Raw genomic sequence first — 19,570 nt, 5'->3', positions numbered from 1 at the left:
TCCCAGTCCCCTCCGATGCAGATCTTCCTGCAATCCAGCACGCAGTTCACTGACATCATCCGTGCTGTACTGCGCCTGCATAGAACAGTCCGGGTAACGTCAGCGCAACTCTGAGAAGCTCGCGCAGGTGCAGTGAACATCTTGTGGCGGAAGGGACCTTGAACCGGAGTTGCAGCAAGGGCACAGGGCAGCTGGCAGGGGCTGGATGAAGCCCCAGGTGAGTTTTTTTATTTTCAAAGTCCTCAGATATATCCTTTAAAGGACACCCGAGGTGACATGTGACATGTGACATGACGAGATAAACATGTGTATGTACAGTGCCTAGCACACAAATAATTATGCTGTGTTCCTTTTTTTTCTTTCTCTGCCTGAAAGAGTTAAACATCGGTTATGCAAGTGACAGCTCCTGTCTGAGTCAGCACTAAGTCAAATTACAGTGTGACCCTCACTGATTAAAAAAAAAAAAAAAACTTTCCTAGCAGAAAATGGCTTCTGAAAGCAGGAAAGATTAAAAAAAAAAAAAGTCAATAGTTTGTAGATTTTTGCTTCAAAGAATGGGTCATTGAGCAAAACAATAAGGGCTCATTCACACTAGGGGCGTTTGACAAATTTTAGGCACTGGCGATTTTCAAAATAGCCCTGAAAGCTCTTGTGCCATGGTTCCCTATGAGAGAGTTCACATCGGAGCAGTTCATTTCTGATCCGCTCAGATAAGCGGTGCTTGGGCCATTTTTGAGGCCTCAATAGAAGGTATAGGAAACCGCAAAACCCTCACAAAATTGCTTTATGTAGGGATTGCATTTGATCCAGAAAAGAATACAACGTATTTATTCTTTAAAAACTTGAAGGAGTTTACTTCCTGACTGATGTCAGAAAGTGAAAAACCGCAATTGTTCTGCAAAATCGCTTAGAAATGCGCTTAGGAAAACCATCCAACGCAGACAGACATGCAGTTGGAATGCAATGTGAACAAAGCCTAAAAACGGTAAAAAAAAACCAAAAAAAAAAACACCCCTTTAAAAAAGTAGATTTAAATATGAAATAAACCTGTGGACTATCTGAAGTCATTTTTAGGAGAAGCAGGATAAATACAAATGTTTATTTCATTAATTTATTTTTACCTCAGATGTCCTTTAATACAAACTGGACATATATACTGTGTATACACAGTGTAGATGTGGAGGGTGCACCACAAGTTTGTTACTAAATGAGGGTCATGCGGTATCATTTTAAACCGTGACAAGTTGTAGAATACATTTTAGTTTGTTCTGAAGCTTGCAAGTCACATAAAAATACGGTAGGCAGGAACAACCAATCAATTTTTTTCAAAAAAAATGATCAAATTTGGAAACGTTTTAGCAAAAAAATACAAGAGACATGTGGTAACATTTCAAACATGATTAGTAGTAGAATAGAGATAAGAGTGATTTAGAGTTGAGGCCCAGGTCTTGTGTATTCTTTTTAGTCAAACAATCAAAAGCAATTACATTTTTGCATATTCTGTACCAAAATAAAAGACTTTTATATTTTGTCACCTTGTTTTCATTATACAAGAACATACATATATTGTTACCTTAGGAACTTGGCTTTTTAAAAATGTGTGCCATGAGGGTATATTACTATTATTTTGCAAATAAGGTCTTGTAATCATCAATTATGTACAATGAGAAAGCAAAAACAAAAACCAAAACAACCACAAAACAGAAAAAAAGAGTCACCTTTATTTCCAAATACAATATTGCCACCATACATTGTACTAGGAACAATCCAATGTTGTAATAACCAGGACAGATAAGCAAATAAAATGTGTGGGATTAACAGTTAGCACTGTTTATTGTAAAGCTAGAAGGAATGTAAATGAAGAAATAGTGTTTATTTTCTATTTTTCCCCTCTTATTTTCCCTTCAAAATGCATAGAAAATTAGGTAATGAAGCTTAGTTTGTCCTGAAAAAACACAATACATTGATAGGTCCATTAAGGTGTGATAAGTAGTAATAACGTTATTGGCGAATGGGAGCAGTGAGGATATGCGAAAATTGCTCTCGGGCTAAAGTGGTTAAACATCTGCATTGCAAGTTTTGGCATCAAAAATGTGAGAATGGAAGACGTTTAAATTTTCCCATTGAAAACCAGCAAATAAATCTCATTGGCTCTTTGTGGCTCCGTCCTTTTTCAGAACTTGAGCCCAGGTCACCCAGTGACCAACTGTAGCAAGTTTGAGGCCTCTGCCATAAACAGTGTACAAAATGGAAGCAATTTAAATATTCGCCTTGAAAAATAGATGAGTTTTCATTGGCCGTTGTAGGCTCCACCCAGTTTCCTAAATATTAATCCCAGTCACCTACTGAAGTTTGAGAACCCTGCCATTAACAGTGTAAAAATGGCTACCGTTTTAATTTTCCCACTTACAAATTAGGTTTTCCGCTCTGCCCACTTTTTCTAACCTTGACACAGTTACTCAATGACCAAGTTTGTGAGAAAATCTGATTGGCCGTTTGTGGCTTTGCCCCCTTTTCTGCATTTGAATCCCAGTCACCCAATTACCTGTAGCAGGTTTGAATTCTGACATTGAAATTTGAACTACAGCCTTTCTTAAACTGTTAGCCATTTATTTTAAATGGTAAAATGTAATTGGCTGTTATGCGCCACCCACTTCATCCTGTATTTTTTATAATTTTCAAGCCAGTCCTGTTAAATGCCTGAAAAAGCGAGTGAAATACATGCATAAAACACCTCACACTATTTTGTGGAGTACACAATGAAATTTGCCTGAATTAGACAAAATCAAGTCTTCATTGGGGAGGAAAGTCCACCACTACCTCCCATTTTTAAACAGTTTTTGATTTTATTCTTCCTGGCACCTCTGTTGTCCTAATGCCACATTAAACATGCGTATTGTCCGGTAAATGTTCAACATGCTGTGCGTTACTCTGTTGGGATCCACCACACCGCAGCCAAAGTGAACGTACCATAAAAACATCATTGCATCACATTGGGATGAGAGGACATTGTCCATTGTGACTGAACAGACGCAGTGTGGAAGGACCCTATAACCTTGCCTTGTAGATCACACTACTTGCACTAATGTCAAACATATACTTCTCATACAGTCAAGCATCCACTGGGGATATTCAATGAGATGTAAATAATGAGTGGATACAAATATGGCAATTTTATATAATGTATGCAGTTTGAAACTAATCAAATGCAGCAGCTGTGGCATTTGGTTTGCACCATTTTCAAGCTGTATAACTTAAAGTGTAACAGAGACCTCGTAAAGTAAAGATTTGATACTTACCCCAGCTTCCCCCTGCCCCATTACCATGTACAAGTCCCTCACCGTCATCCTGCGGTCTGCTGCAATCAGCCCCGGTAACTGGCTCAGTTGCATCAGTCTGGGTCTACTGTGCATGCATAGACCTCCCATGCATGCGCAGTAGACCCGGACTGACGCGACCGAGCCAGTTACCGGGGCTGACCGCGGCTGCACGGCGAGAGAGACTCAGACGCGTTTATGGGGCGGGAGGAAGCCCTGGTTAAGTATCAAATCTTTACTCAACTAGGTCTCCGTTACATGTTAAAAATATAAAATTTGCATCAAATCAGATGGTCAATCATATGCAAATAATTCTAAAAGCCACTCCCATTGACTGTGTCCTCATATTTTGCAGATCACCACATTACTGTAAAGTATTGAAAATTTTGCAAAAATTTAAGTTTTTTTTCTGCTGGCAATTAGGCCAGGTTCACAGTGGTGCATTTTGGTATAACAGCCGCTTTGTAACGCAGATTGCCACACTACAATGACCAAACTACGTGACATTCACATTGGAGTATAACGGTGTGCTGCAAAACGCGTACGGCAACAGTAACAGTGAAGCATACTTATTGACTGTATGTACATGCAGCACTGATTGTTCATGCTGTTGAGTTTCTGCTTTTACAGGGAACGCCACTTTTACAGTGAACCTAGCCTTATTCTGTTTACGAATACACAGTCCTGAGTGGGACAAGCCCTGGGAGCAATTTTACTGCCAGGATACAGCTGTCCTTTAAAAAGAACCCTGAAACCAGGAGGATATGAAGGCTGACATTTATTGTATAATAAACAGTACTGGCTATCCTGCTGATCCTCTGCTTCTAATACTTTTAGCCACAGATGCTGAACAAGCATTCAGATCAAGTGCTCTGAAGTCTGACTGGTCTACTGCAGCCAAAGAGACCCACAGAATTGCCAGGCTACTGGTATGGTTTAACCTCCCTGGCGGCATTGACGGTTATGTACGTTATTACAAAACAAGCTGCAAACAGTATTGACGTGCAAACACATCAGTACAGGGGGGAAAAAAAAAAAAAAAAAAAAAAAGAGGATTATGAAAATTGGTTCACTTTTTGCACAGAAATCCTGGGGAAATTGACCGCCGGGGTGGGGGAGGGGTTTAAAGGGGGAAAAAATAAAATATCCTCCATATCCCACTCACCTCAGGTTCCCTTTAAAGATTGCCTGGCTGTGCTGCCGATCCTCTGCCACTAATGCTTTTAGCCGTAGACCCTGAACAAACACGTAAATCTGAGGTCTAGGACAAAATCTGACAATATTAGTTACATGCTTGTTTCAGGTGTGATTTAGACCCTACTGACCAAAAAGATCAGCAGGACGCATACATCCGGGAAATTTGAGCGCAGGGTGAAGACGAAAAACTGCTCAACCTGCTCCAGCAAAATTCCCAGTGGCATTAAAGTGGATCCGAGATAAACTTTTATACATTGCATAATTGTGTTCCTTTCATATAGCTTATAGGGCATTCCTCAAGCCAAATACTTTTTTTTTTGTTTTAATACTCCAATTCCCTACAAACTAAACACACCTCGCCCACAGCTTTTCACAGTGCCTTGGCACTGTAGCAAGGGCTTATGGGAGCTCAGTCTGGGCAGGAGGAGGTTACTAGCCATTGATTTCAGAGGCAGAGGGGAAGGAGGAGAGGGGACTGAATTTACATAAGCTGATAGCATCTCCAGCCCTCAGCCTGTGACAATGTGACAAACAGAACATGGCTGCCCTCATTGTATCACAGGAATAAATAAATAATCAAACTTTTGAAGCTGTTTGCAGCTAGATTAGCAGTGTAAACTATCTAAACTTTAGATAAGAGATATAGAAAAGTCACTTGTTATAGTTAGTCTTTCATCTCAGATCCGCTCTAATTACTATTCCCCGTCCAGGTCACCATGGACTCAGGGGAAAGATGGAATTCAGCTGGCGGTCAAAATCAAAATTTTTTTCGTAATTTGGGCTCAGTCTTTTGCCGGAGCCCGAATTGCTCTGAATGCCGCTATAGCCCAAATGTCCAGCAGCCTTTTTCCTGCCTCGCAGCAGGACTGACAGGCACCAGGTATGGTTTAAAAAGGAAATGAATATGGCAGCCTCTATATCACCCTATAACTCGAGTTCCTTTTAAGTACACAATATCAGTAAGCTTAGGGCTGCACGGATTATACACTAGTGGAGGTTGTGAGTGAGATTTGGAGTATAGGAGAGTAGAGAGATGTAGAGGAGAGTTATCTGATATTTGAATTGGTATGATGAAATAGACAAAACACAAACCTCTAGTTTGAAGAATTTATTGCAGGACTTACAGAGTTTTGTTGATGGCTTTGCAGTTCCTGTACTCCCTCCCTAAAACATGGCAGTTCTCCCTAAGCTGTGGATTTTACAAAAAAGTACAAAAAGTAATTTGGCAACCTCCAAGATCTGGGAGGACACAGACACACTTAGAGGAAATCCCTAAATGTATTTAAGTAACAAGGGGCCCGATACACAAACTAGCGGTAATACGTCCATGAGCAGGCAGAGCACAGCAATTTTACTGTAAAGAGGACCTGTAGTGAAAAGAACGTAATTGATAAAATTGTCAGTGTTTGCCCTTAAACATTTCTGAATTTAAATCTGGGTGAGGAAAGATTTTATAACAGGTGGCTTCATCTGTAATCCTGTGTGTATAGAACTCTTAGGGCCTGAGCCCACTAAGGCCTCGTTCACATCTGAGGAGCGCAGATGACCGTGCGAGCCGAACGCAGCGCATCAGCTCGCACGCCATCTGCGACGCTGCCCCCTTCCATTGACAGTGATGGGATCAGCTCTGCGCTTCCGGGCAAAATGCAGGCAGCAGTACGCAAGCGCTTCCCAGCGCATCGTACGGCTGCGCAGCGCAGTAGATGTGAACGGTAGAAGGGCTGTCTATGCCCTTCTGCCGTTCCTGCATTTCACCACATGAGACGCGCTTCCATATCCGCACGGAAGAGCGTATGATGTGAACGAGGCCTAAAACAGTTGTGTCCGCTTTTCAGAAACACAATGTTACAGATGCTGAAAAGCGGACACAACTGAATTAGTGGGCTCAGGCCCTAAACAAACATTCCGCACAGGGAGATATGGCATGCTTTGCAGTTGGAAAAAAGCTGGTATTTCCCACAATGCAATGCAGCTCACAGACAGCGATCTGTCAGAACATCACACTGTGGGAGGTGTTTCACCACAATTGGCCTCAATTTACTAAGTTTTATCAAACAGTTTAGCATAGGTTTGATAAATTACCTCATGGGCAAAAACAAATTTTAAATTCACTAAGGGGTTATAGATATATTGAACGTTTAGCGATAAAACATTCGATAAATATATAACATCTTAGTGAATTCAAAATTAAAATTTTACCCATGAGGCAACTTATCAAATGTTTGATAAAGCTCAGTGAATTGCGGCCAGTATCAGCCATACAGACCCCTCCCCCCCCCCCCCCCCCCCATTCTATTCTAAAAAAAAAAAAAAAAAAAAAAAAAAAGTAAAGATTTCTCGTGGGAAAGGGGGTTATCAGCTACTGATTGGATCAATCCTTGGATAAAGTTCTTTAACACAGAGGGAGCACCGCCCAATAACCCATTAGTGCCATAACGCACGTGGTACCGATGGGTTAATGGGGAGTGTTTCCCTGGCATTAGTAATGGTAGAATTGCCATGGTCTGCTTGTGCACGGCAGTCTTACCGCTAGTTGGTGTGCATCGTAGAACAACCTGTAACTCACGTCTCCACAATAATCAGCATTTCAGAAAATACAAAGATAGGACAGTGACCAACATCTGCATGAATATAACAAAATGACCATGAGCAGAGAATGATGCAAGGCTGCCTGTTTACAGATGTCTTGGAGCAAGTTGGGCAACATCAGTATTACCTGCAATGGAAATGGTGACAAACCTTAATAGCAGATCTCAAGGGCAATTATACACAGGACTGGCTCATTAATTTTTGCCAGCCTTTGCCAATTTTACTGTGCCAAACTTCCCATGTATCACCATTCTAGGGGGCTGATTAACAAAGCTCTTCTGTTGAATAAATTAACTTTACTTATTAAAGGCGCACTATGGCGAATTAGTGTTTAAGGGCTAGATACAATTAAACAAGCATGTGAAAGTATGAAAAAGAATGGATTAAGAGAGCGGTTACTTTACTCACTAATCTTTAGCCACCCCGTCACTTCTGTAGCAGACGATGTACAAGCCAACCGGCCCAGTATGTTATGGGGAACATCTGTTGTAACTACTTTTCCACGCTCTGTCCTCCCTTCACGAGTAAGCTATAGCGTCCTCCACCACTATAGACAGTAATGAATCTAGCTAGACTGCTCTTCCCCCGCCAGACTGTGCGACCCGTGGTGAACTGGCCGCGGCATCAGTACATCCCCGCAGCCCACTGCTCCAGCCTGCATAGTCTTCTGGCAGGCAGAGCTGGGCTATGGGAAGATGGCGTCCGAAGCCCTGTACTGGAGACTATTTGTGTCTCCAGTACAGTACGTCGGGCGCCATCTTCCTGTAGCCCTGCTCTGCCTGCCAGAAGACTATGCAGGCTGGAGCAGTGGGCTGCGGGGATGTACTGATGCCGCGGTCATGCCTTAGTTGTTCTAATAGTTAAAGAAAACCTATACTGAAAATTAAAAGTAAAAACATACACAAGTCATACTTGCCTCCCGTGCAGTCTACTCAATCTATTTTTCCTCTCCTGCGTCCTGTTTGTCCACTGTGATCAATAGAATTCTCCGTCCTCCATTTTGAAAATGGCTATTACCCCATAACAGCTTTCTGGTCAGCACACTGTTAAACTGTAACATCGCCCACTTGAGCCATGGGGAAACATGGACACATCAGTTCTCCTCTCAGCTGTAACTGACAGCAACTGATATATTTCAGTTCTGACAAAATGTTGTCAGAACTGGAAGGGATCATTGTAAGAAGAAAATGGTGAGCTTCTGAGAGGAACTGATGGCAAGGTAACTATGTAATGTTCATTTGAAGTTACCTCATGTGTTTATTTTAAGTGATTTTACAGGTTCTTTTTAATGTGAAAAAGTAAGCTTTGTGAATCAACCCCCATGCGTGGCAGAAGCTTTTCTCGATGCAGCCCCTCCATGTGCAGCAGTCCATCCCCACCCTCAGAAGCTCCTCTAGGTGAAACAGTCCCTTCCTTCCACATGCAGCAGAGCAACACCAAACCTTCCACCTGCCATCATCCTTCCAGTCAGTCTGACCTTCGCAAAAATACAGCCCCGATTATACACCGCAGATTGAGAAAAAAAATAAATAAATAGCATTGCTTTTGTTGAAGAGTGAGCCATGGAAAGAAGAGGGCACCACTGTGGTCGCAAGGAACTGCACAAAATGGAACACATTTAGGGCCCTTTTCCACAGGTGGCTGAACTGTGCGCTCAGTGAGCAGTTGCCAGGCAACAGTGAGCAGTTGCCAGGCAGCAGCAAGCAGTTGCGAGAGTTCGGCAGGCTTTTAACTGCCCATCAACTGCTCGTGAAAATGGGCCCTGAATCTACAAAGTGGTTACCTGGGTACTGGCGATTGCACCTGGAGCTTGGTAAACTCTATATTCCATGTGTGTGGATCAAGTTTCTCCACGTATCGCTTGGCACTTTCAACGGTGTTCTGTAAACACAAGAAACATTAGGAGAGTTGAGATCACATTAACACATTACTGTACATTGGTAACATCACCAGTATTTTTGTTCTGACAGGATGGACAGAGACAAGCACCTGGATCGCCTTAAGAACACTTTCATTAAACATGGTTACAGTCCTATGGCTGAGGCCCAAATCAGGAAAGCCAGCATCACCCCCAGGACTGAACTCCTGAAATATAAAGCAAAACCAGAAAGAGGAACGTGTCCTTTTGGTTGTCACCTACAACCCACACCTGGAAATCTTAAAGGGGAACTTCAGCCTAAACAAACATACTGTCATTAAGTTACATTAGTTATGTTAATTAGAATAGATAGGTAATATAATTTTTTACCCACCCTGTTTTAAAAGAACAGGCAAATGTTTGTGATTCATGGGGGCTGCCATCTTTGTCATGGGGGCAGCCATCTTTTTGGTTGAAAGGAGGTGACAAGGAGCAGGAGACACAGTTCTAACTGTCCTGTGTCCTGATAACCCCTCCCAGCTGCACACGCTAGGCTTCAAATGTCAAATTCAAAATGTAAAAAAAAAAAAAAAAAAGAACGAGAGCAACAACATCCGAAATCCCATCATGCTTTGCACAGCATCAGGGGAAAAAAGCCCGGGCAGTTTTCTTCTATGCAGCTAAAAATGAGGCTTGGATAAGAGAAACAAAGTTCTGATGCTGTGAAACTGTTAAAAAAACACCAGGCCTATTCAGTGCTGCTGAGTCGATTTTTAGTCCGGAGGTTCACTTTAAGGAGGATTGCTAAGGAACTTCATCCCATTTTACACAAGGATCACAGACTGAGCACTATATTCCCTAAACCTCGTCATATCGGCAACCACACAATCTAAAACAGATGATTGTCAGGAGTTATTTGAATAGGCCTCAACAAAACGGAACATCACCCTGCCGACAAAAAAAATATGTGGGACCTGCAGACACATTTACTCACTGACAGGTTAACGATACCAGGTTCACAACAGGAGTACAGAGTACAAGGTAAATTTTCCTGTGGTTCCACCAATCTGGTATATCTGATCATGTGTGCTAAATGCCCCAATGTTTGTACGTGGGAGAAATTGGACAAACTCTGCGCAAACGTATGAATGGACACAGGCACACTATTAATGATACCAAATCGGGACTTCCAGTTGCTACACACTTTTGGTCCAACGGACACCGCATGGATGATCTTCGGGTCACTGCCCTGAAGGGTGGCTTCAAAAAAGTCAAATGATCGATTAATAGCAGAAACAAAATTTATAAAATCGGTTCAAAGCTGTGGAGAAGGGTTTGAATAAAGACAACTTTTTATATTGGTATGAGGCTGATGATATTTGAACTTTCTCAGCCATTCTAGCTGAACTTGTGAACTAAGAATTTACGATACCTCTGGGTCAATCCTAATCCCAGGTCTGTGAGCATCGAGTAAACGAGGATCCTTATCTTACCCAGCAACCTCTAACCCCATTTAGATGGTCTGTTTGAATTAAGGCATCTTAATTCATAGTATTGTGTGTGATCTGTTTTTCTTGTATTCCTGTATTGTCATATTATTATTTATTTATAAAGCGCCAACATATTCCGTGGCGCTGTACAATGTAAGAAAACAAACAAGGGATACATAATGATACAGACAATGATATACATCAAATATGAACACTGATACAAGATACAGCACTGCTGATTACAATTTGATTTAACATGTGTGCAAGCAATTAAATTAATAACAGTCCATGACACAAAAGGGTGAGAGCCCTGCCCTTGAGAGCTTACAATCTAAAGGAATGAGGTGGAAACAAGAGGTGGGGATGTATACAGTATATGTACAGGCAGTACGCAATTAGGTTATTTAGTGGGTGCATGGCCTAAGCTAGATAATAGGCTTGTCGGAAAAAGTGGGTTTTGAGGGAGCATTTAAAGATTTCAAAGGTGGGAGAGTGGCGGATGTGTTGTGGAAGGGCATTCCAGAGGAGGGGTGAGGCACGTGAGAAGTCTTGTACACATGAATGTGAGGAGGTAATTGTAGAAGAGGATAGAAGAAGCTCGTGTGCAGATCTGAGATTGCGGTTGGGTTGGTATGTCACCCCTAAATATTGTTTGTAACCTAAATTAATGTTCAGCGCTGCGTAATATGTTGGCGCTTGATACACTCAATAAATAATAATAATAATAATAATAATAATAATAATTAGTATTTATGCTTGAAAAAAAAAAAATATCTGTTTTCCCTTTTGATGTTGCATGTATAAAGCTGTCTGTACCACCAGCTTGCAAACTAACAGGATATAAGCCCGACGAAGGCTGAAAGGCCGAAAGCTTGCTTATTTTTATTCATTTTTAGTTAGCCAATAAAATGGTATCATCCGGAAATAAATATGGCAGCTTCCATATAACTCTTACCTCAGGTTCACTTTAAAGGACAACAAGAGGGATATGGAGGCTGCCATATTTATTTTAAGCAATACCAGTTGCATGGCTAGCCTGTTGAACCTCTACCTCTAATACATTAAGCCACATACCCTGAACAAGCATGCAGAAGACCAGGTGTGACATTGTCAGATCTGACAAGATTAGCTGCATGCTTGTTTCTCGTGTGATTCAGACACTATTGCAGCCAAAGAGATCAGCAGGGCTGCCAGGCAAATGGTATTGTTTATAAGGTAATAAATATGGCAGCCCCCATACTTCTCAGGGGATCAGGTACACCTACAGACAGCTATAGGTCACCTCATAAGACCATAAAGAAATGGCCTAAGTGAAGAACAGTAATTGTCTGCAAGTAGCCTTAGATATACAGTAATTGTACCTTTACATGTGGAGGAGGGGAAGGAGGTAAAGAGATGGGGAGGGCTGCTACGAAAAATAAGAAATTTGCTTAATTAAAAGCCTGAGGCCCACAGCTTACCGGGGCCTTTTCACTTTGTCTTTCGGTGCTGCTTATTCTGCCCGCCACTAGAGGTCACTGCAGGGACACATCAGAAAGTTTTTGTGTTGTGCAGAACAGACACTCACACATTAAACACTGCCCTCTTTTGGTGGAAGAATAGATTGGTAACGAGCCGTGAGAAATTGCAAGCCATGGATTGTCCAGAGTAGAAAAAATGAAGCTGGCACACCTTCCAGTTCTGGGTGCTTGATGTAGTGACAAGGCAGTGCCACTCAAATCATGAAGCTGTACAGTACATCAGCACACCAGTCTTGATTATAATGCAACGCACATTTGTTGTGCACTATTCCACATAAACCTGACAATTGTTTTCGGGTGCCACATGCCTTGAGAAAGGGGGACCCTGCGTGGCCCCCAAAACAATTGTCGGATGTTTATGTGGAATAGTGCACAATAAAGTGCGTTGCATTATAATCAAGACTGGTGTGCTGATGTACTCTACAAGCCATGGTTTGTGAAACTTTTAGATGTTGCTTCCCATTATTTCTTGCTCACAGCCATGTAGTAACAAGTGTATGAGGGTTTTTACCAAATACAGGTTTCCCTTTAAATGTGCTTTACTCACCTCCATGAGCATGGCTACAGTCATAGGGCCGACCCCACCTGGCACCGGAGTAATGTAGGAGGCCCTCTCCTTCGCCTCTTCATATGCCACATCACCCACTACACGCTTACCAGAAGCCTTTGTAGCATCTAGAAAGAAACCATTTCATTTTAATACATTTTTATCTAAGACCCCCCCCCCCCAAAAAAAAAATCTTCATTTCTTGGGGGGAAATATTGCATGATCAACTATTAACTTATCTATAGCCTCACATATACTGTAGAATACTGGCTGAATAGAGTACTGCACTGCCTTTGACATGGGAGACCAGGGTTCGAATCCTGGCTAGGGTCAGTACCTATTCAGTAAGGAGTTCAAGGCAAGACTCCCCAATACTGCAGGGTGGCCTCCTGAGCGCGTCCCAGTGGCTGCAGCTCGAGCGCTTTGAGTCAGATAGGAGAAAAGCGCTATATAAATGTTCGGATTATTATTTTTTTTATATAGTCAACTCCAAAATGCCAGGAATAGTAGTTTAATAGGAATTGTCACAAAGTATAGTACTGGATCTTTAAGCAGAACTGAAGATTGAAAAAAAGTGTTACAATCTGCATCTGCTGGTAGATCCCTGCATGTACTACCTCTGCTTTACCAGCAGATGTCACCAGCCTCTATGAATATACAGCCTGAACTTTCCTCTGCCCACCAGCAGAGGGTGGACTCTCTGGATATCTCTCCACAGACAGGGAGGAGGCCTGGACTATCGCATGGTATTTAAGCCACACCTGAACACTCTGAACTTGCTAGCTCTTTGTTCCTGATCCTAGCCATCCTGTCCGGAGTTCCCTGTTCCTGGTTACCTTGTTCCTTGATTCCCTGCTGTATTGATCTCCCGTGTTTTGACCTTGTGCTTTGTATTCCGACTATTCTTTGCCTAGCGATTACTGTACTGTTTGATCTCCTGTGTATGACCTCTGCTTGCCGACTATCCGTGTGTCTCCTCCTCGATTGTAATCTGTATTTTGTATATATATTCCTAGGTTTATGTTGTATTACTATTCTGGATCCAGGGTCTGTGTGCACACAATTCTATACACTGGATCTACTCTGCATAGCTCGCTTATGCAGAGAGGTCCTTGTATAAACCCTGATTTTCATACCTTGTATGCTTATTGTATATATCTGCCAGTATTATTTGATGCAGTGTGTTGTATGTGTGTGTAGAATACATTGCCTGCAAGTTGATACTGATTGTTTCTGTGCATGAGGTGAATGCACAGTATTTCTTTATTTTCATTTAATAATAAATCCTTATTATTCATTTACTCCTGGTTTGGCAGTCTTTTCCTAAACTGTGACATCTCTGCCTGGTTGCGGGTTTGTGCGTTGGTTTCTGTTTGCTCCAGGTGCAGCGCACAAACTCCATGCGAATTATAACAGAAGAGCTAGCCAAACAATTTGTCACTAGGAAAAGGTCTGAGATCCTGTTTCTCCAGCCATGATTGACATGGATTTAAAGCACCTGTCTGAATATGCTATTCTAGCAAGAGACAAAAGGAAACTTTGCTATTATACGTTTGCAGACGATTCATTTGAGGATCTGCAGCAGCTGATTTCATGGGTTCAGTCTGTGAGTAATGAAAGAACCTTTCCTTATGATTTAAAAGACTTTTTGTCGGTTTTGCATGAATGTTGTTCTGAAGCCCAACAAAATTCAGTTGCTTATTCCACAATGCATGTTCCGGGTAATTTATCAGGCCCCATTAATTGTCCTGCTGCCCCTTTGAATCAAGCCAAATCCTGGCCAGTAATTAACCAGATTCAATCAATTAAGTCCACTCATGATCCTGCTACTTCCATTAATACTGGAATCTCATTTGTTTCAGCTATGGAAGTGGATTGGACTATTCAGCACAATAACTTCTACTCCTTGCTAGCAGAGGAAGACCAACATGAGTGTTATAAGGAATTGTCAGCATATTCCCGTGAAGAATTAATGCAAATTGTTATGCATGTTAAATCTTTTATGCAGCAGGGCAACTCTGCAGAATCTGAGATGCAATCATTGTTGCAGATTCTGCAAACCCTAATTGCAGTAAGAGATCCTTCTACCTCCTGGACTCAAGTTAGATCCCTGCCTGTCTATTGCAATAACTCCTCCTCAGTAATAAACCAAACCAAGCCAATTAAAACTAATCATATTCCTGTCACTTCCAAACAGACAGTTCAATCCTGCAATTATGCTCAGGGTAATCTGCAAGCTCCCATTAAGAGTGATTGGGATCCCCCATTCAGTAGATGGGAAATTAACGCACTAAATGATGAATTAAAGTATGATTGGGAATCATTTAATGAATTCTATTCCACAAAAGAAAAGACATTTTTGGATGCATGTATAAAATCTGCAACTTCTCTGATGAACCTGAATGTTTGCAAGTCTGACCGTGTACTTCCTTTGATTGATGAATGGAAAAAGATTTTGCATAAAAAAGATCCTTCTGAGTTTTCTGGTAGTCAGTTTGTGCAGCATTCAGCAGCCAATGTTAACCCTGTCAGTTCCAGCAATAAGTTTGTCAGCTTCGATCCAGTATTCCATCCTGAACAGATTGATCAGATGTATGGTTACCTTAAGAGTGACTGGGATCGATTTCTTGAGTTCTATCTAGAAAAAGGTGATTCATATATTTTTGCATGCATGCGTGCTGTCCAGTCTATGGTTGATCACAAGACTTGTAAATATGAATCAGGTTCTGGTCTAGTAATCGCTTGGCAAAGAATTTTGTCTCATTCTTATGATTATCAGAGCACACCACCTGTTAATTCTGCCCCAGGCATCAAGGAAGAGACATGCTCTCTGTCCTCAGTAACCTGTTCCACGGACTTGGAATTACCTGTATCCAAAAATCATAAAAGAACTGCTCCTTTACAAACTGCGGTTAGATCCACTCCATGGTCGTTCCAGCTACCTACATCATACCTGCCCTGTTCTTCTGCACATCAGGACTTTGTTAAACTCACCCCTGCTTCCAGACTGAGTCAAAAATCTAAGTTCAAACGGAAATATTTTCCTACAGCCTCCATCCTTCCAGTTACCACCGCAAAGACTCCAACAGTTATGTTGCCAGTTTCCGCAGATCCACAAACTGTATCTTTACCGAAACCTAATCCATCTTCACTCCAGCCTGCTGTTCCTGTTATGCCAGTTACCTCAGCTCTGCCTGTACCACTTACCTCAGTCGTGCCAGTTACTCCTGCCGTGCCAGTTACTTCTGTCGTGCCAGTCTCCTCAGCAGTGCCAGTCTCCTCAGCCCTGCCTGTGCCAGTCTCCTCAGCCCTGCCTGTGCCAGTCTCCTCAGCCCTGCCTGTGCCAGTCTCCTCAGCCCTGCCTGTGCCAGTCTCCTCAGCCCTGCCTGTGCCAGTCTCCTCAGCCCTGCCTGTGCCTGTCTCCTCAGCCCTGCCTGTGCCAGTCAGCTCAGCAGTACCAGTGTCTGTCAGCTCAGCAGTACCAGTGTCCGTTGGCCCAATGTTTTCCCTTTCAGAAGATTTGGCAGTGTCCTTGTCGGTCGGCTTGGCAGTGTCCCTGTTGGTCAGTTTGGCAGTGACCCAGTCAGACAGCTTGGCAGAACCTCTGTCAGTTGGTTTGGCAGTGGGTCCTCCAGACGTCTCAGCAAGCCTCCTGCCAGCTGTTCCGGCAGAGTCTCAGTCTGCCGTTCCAGCAGAACCATACTCCACAGCTCAGCCAAAGGCCCAGCCAGGTGCTCGATCAGTTGGTCTGCCAGTTGCTCGATCTGAGGTTCAGCTAATAGCTCTGCCAAGGGTCTTGTCAGCTATGCAGCCAGTGGTCCAGCCAGTCGCTCAGCCAAAGGTCCAGCTTTCTCGAGTCTCTGCTGATGCCCTTTGCCCTTCAACTTCTGCTAGAGCACAGACTTATGCTGAAGTTCAATCCGCACAGATGTCTGACACTCAGGCACCACAGACCCCTGTTAATGCCCTGTTTCCACAGACTCCTGCTGAGATCATGCTTCCTCAATGCTCGGCTGAAAGAGGGCTCCCACAGTCTTCTGCTGAGGCTAAGCGCACACTCATTTCTGCTGATGGCTTGTCCTCAAAGACATTTTCTGGTACTCAATTCCCACAGATTCCTCCAGATACCCTGCATTTACAAACTGTTGTCCAGTCTGCTGCTTTGCCTGCTCTATTGGAAAATAACTTTCAGTTTATCCATCCTGATAACCTACAGTCTGCTGTTCCTGCTCCTGATGACCTACAGTCTGCTGTTCCTGCTCCTGATGACTCACAGTCTGCTGTTCCTGCTCCTGATAACCCACAGTCTGCTGTTCCTGCTCCTGATAACCCACAGTCTGCTGTTCCTGCTCCTGTTGCCTCCAAGTCTGCAGTTTCTGCTCCTGTTGCCTCCAAGTCTGCAGTTCCTGCTCCTGTTGCCTCCAAGTCTGCAGTTCCTGCTCCTGTTGCCTCCAAGTCTGCAGTTCCTGCTCCTGTTGCCTCCAAGTCCACAGTTCCTGCTCCTGTTGCCTCCAAGTCTGCAGTTCCTGCTCCTGTTGCCTCCAAGTCTGCAGTTCCTGCTCCTGTTGCCTCCAAGTCTGCAGTTCCTGCTCCTGTTGCCTCCAAGTCTGCAGTTCCTGCTCCTGTTGCCTCCAAGTCTGCAGTTCCTGCTCCTGTTGCCTCCAAGTCTGCAGTTCCTGCTCCTGTTGCCTCCAAGTCTGCAGTTCCTGCTCCTGTTGCCTCCAAGTCTGCAGTTCCTGCTCCTGTTGCCTCCAAGTCTGCAGTTCCTGCTCCTGTTGCCTCCAAGTCTGCAGTTCCTGCTCCTGTTGCCTCCAAGTCTGCAGTTCCTGCTCCTGTTGCCTCCAAGTCTGCAGTTCCTGCTCCTGTTGCCTCCAAGTCTGCAGTTCCTGCTCCTGTTGCCTCCAAGTCTGCAGTTCCTGCTCCTGTTGCCTCCAAGTCTGCAGTTCCTGCTCCTGTTGCCTCCAAGTCTGCAGTTCCTGCTCCTGTTGCCTCCAAGTCTGCAGTTCCTGCTCCTGTTGCCTCCAAGTCTGCAGTTCCTGCTCCTGTTGCCTCCAAGTCCGCAGTTCCTGCTCCTGTTGCCTCCAAGTCCGCAGTTGCTGCCGATGCCCTCCCGTCTGCTGCTTCTGCCGATGCCCTCCCATCTGCTGCTCCTGCTGGTGCCTCTCCTGATGAGATCCTGTCTGGTGCCTCTCCTGGTGGTATCCTCCTCCTGTTTATGGCCATTATGCATCCCTTCCTGATGGCATCCAGTTTTCTGTTTTATTTGATGACCTCAGATGCCCTGCTCCTGTGGATGTCCAATCTATGGCTCTTCCTGGTGTCCTTCATTTTTTTGTTTCACCCAAAGGTCTTCAGAGGGACTTGCAACATGTCCTATTGCCTCTGGGTCCTTTTGTCCAGTCAGCCTGGTAATACCCGGGTTATGGCCTCATTTGCTGACCGATTTATGGCCTGCCTCTTTGCCAGTATTTTCTGGGACCCAGGTGGGCATAAGTCCAAATGGAGCATCCGGAGGCTGCTCCTTGAGGGGGGGGTAATGTTACAATCTGCATCTGCTGGTAGATCCCTGCATGTACTACCTCTGCTTTACCAGCAGATGTCACCAGCCTCTATGAATATACAGCCTGAACTTTCCTCTGCCCACCAGCAGAGGGTGGACTCTCTGGATATCTCTCCACAGACAGGGAGGAGGCCTGGACTATCGCATGGTATTTAAGCCACACCTGAACACTCTGAACTTGCTAGCTCTTTGTTCCTGATCCTAGCCATCCTGTCCGGAGTTCCCTGTTCCTGGTTACCTTGTTCCTTGATTCCCTGCTGTATTGATCTCCCGTGTTTTGACCTTGTGCTTTGTATTCCGACTATTCTTTGCCTAGCGATTACTGTACTGTTTGATCTCCTGTGTATGACCTCTGCTTGCCGACTATCCGTGTGTCTCCTCCTCGATTGTAATCTGTATTTTGTATATATATTCCTAGGTTTATGTTGTATTACTATTCTGGATCCAGGGTCTGTGTGCACACAATTCTATACACTGGATCTACTCTGCATAGCTCGCTTATGCAGAGAGGTCCTTGTATAAACCCTGATTTTCATACCTTGTATGCTTATTGTATATATCTGCCAGTATTATTTGATGCAGTGTGTTGTATGTGTGTGTAGAATACATTGCCTGCAAGTTGATACTGATTGTTTCTGTGCATGAGGTGAATGCACAGTATTTCTTTATTTTCATTTAATAATAAATCCTTATTATTCATTTACTCCTGGTTTGGCAGTCTTTTCCTAAACTGTGACATCTCTGCCTGGTTGCGGGTTTGTGCGTTGGTTTCTGTTTGCTCCAGGTGCAGCGCACAAACTCCATGCGAATTATAACAAAAAGTTTCACTTACCTGGGGCTTCTGCCAGCCACCTGCAGCCCTCACGTCCTGTGCTGGTCCTCCACAATCCTCCATTCTCCCACCGCCGACTTGTAAGTCAACAGCAACTGCGCCTGTGCACCCCCGGCCAACGCGTATCTTTCTTCGCGTTCCCAACAGCAATAGTGTCCTGCTATTAGTGCAGGACGCTACTGCGGGAACGAAGAAAAGATGCGCGTTTCCCGGGGCACAGTTGACATCGACATACAAGTCGGTGGTAACTAAACTAGCTGGCGGCGGGAGAACGGAGGATCGTAGAGGACCGGCACAGGGACAGGACAGCTGCAAGGGGCTGGTAGAAAGCTCCAGGTAAGTGAAACACTGGTTTTATTCAATCTTCAGTTCCGCTTTAATTCAGTCAATAATTGGCAGTCTTTGAACACTTCAGCAAGCGAGCACAGTATATAAGCTAGATCAAGATGCACAGTGCTCAAAATATAGGGATTCGCATGCAATAATCACGCAACGGCTTGCACAGGAAGCATAGGTCTCATTTCCTTTTAAATACCAGTTGCCTGGCAATCCTGCTGATCTATGTGGCTGCAGTATTGTTTGAACAAGAAACAGAAACAAGCATGCAGCCAATCTAGTCAGATCTGACAATGTCAGAAACACCTGATCTGCTGCATGCTT

At 43.7% G+C, this 19,570-nt stretch overlaps 1 protein-coding gene across 3 annotated transcripts in view; it reads right to left on the bottom strand.

Annotated features, from left to right (window-relative positions):
- MTHFD1 (methylenetetrahydrofolate dehydrogenase, cyclohydrolase and formyltetrahydrofolate synthetase 1) overlaps window positions 1-19,570 on the bottom strand; it is a 155,281-nt gene that overhangs the window by 105,607 nt on the left and 30,104 nt on the right. For all 3 annotated transcript variants that reach the window (XM_068254245.1, XM_068254243.1, XM_068254244.1), the window contains 2 exons: window positions 12,519-12,646; window positions 8,887-8,984 (listed from right to left, as the gene is read on the bottom strand). In XM_068254245.1, coding sequence (XP_068110346.1) covers window positions 8,887-8,984; window positions 12,519-12,646 — 226 coding nt within the window. The remainder of the gene's footprint in view (window positions 1-8,886; window positions 8,985-12,518; window positions 12,647-19,570) is intronic.

This window comes from Hyperolius riggenbachi, chromosome 9 (genome assembly GCF_040937935.1).
Source record: "Hyperolius riggenbachi isolate aHypRig1 chromosome 9, aHypRig1.pri, whole genome shotgun sequence".
Lineage (NCBI taxonomy): Eukaryota > Metazoa > Chordata > Amphibia > Anura > Hyperoliidae > Hyperolius > Hyperolius riggenbachi.
The sequence above is the reverse complement of the archived record's forward strand: the minus strand, read 5'-3'. Positions and strand labels throughout refer to the sequence as shown.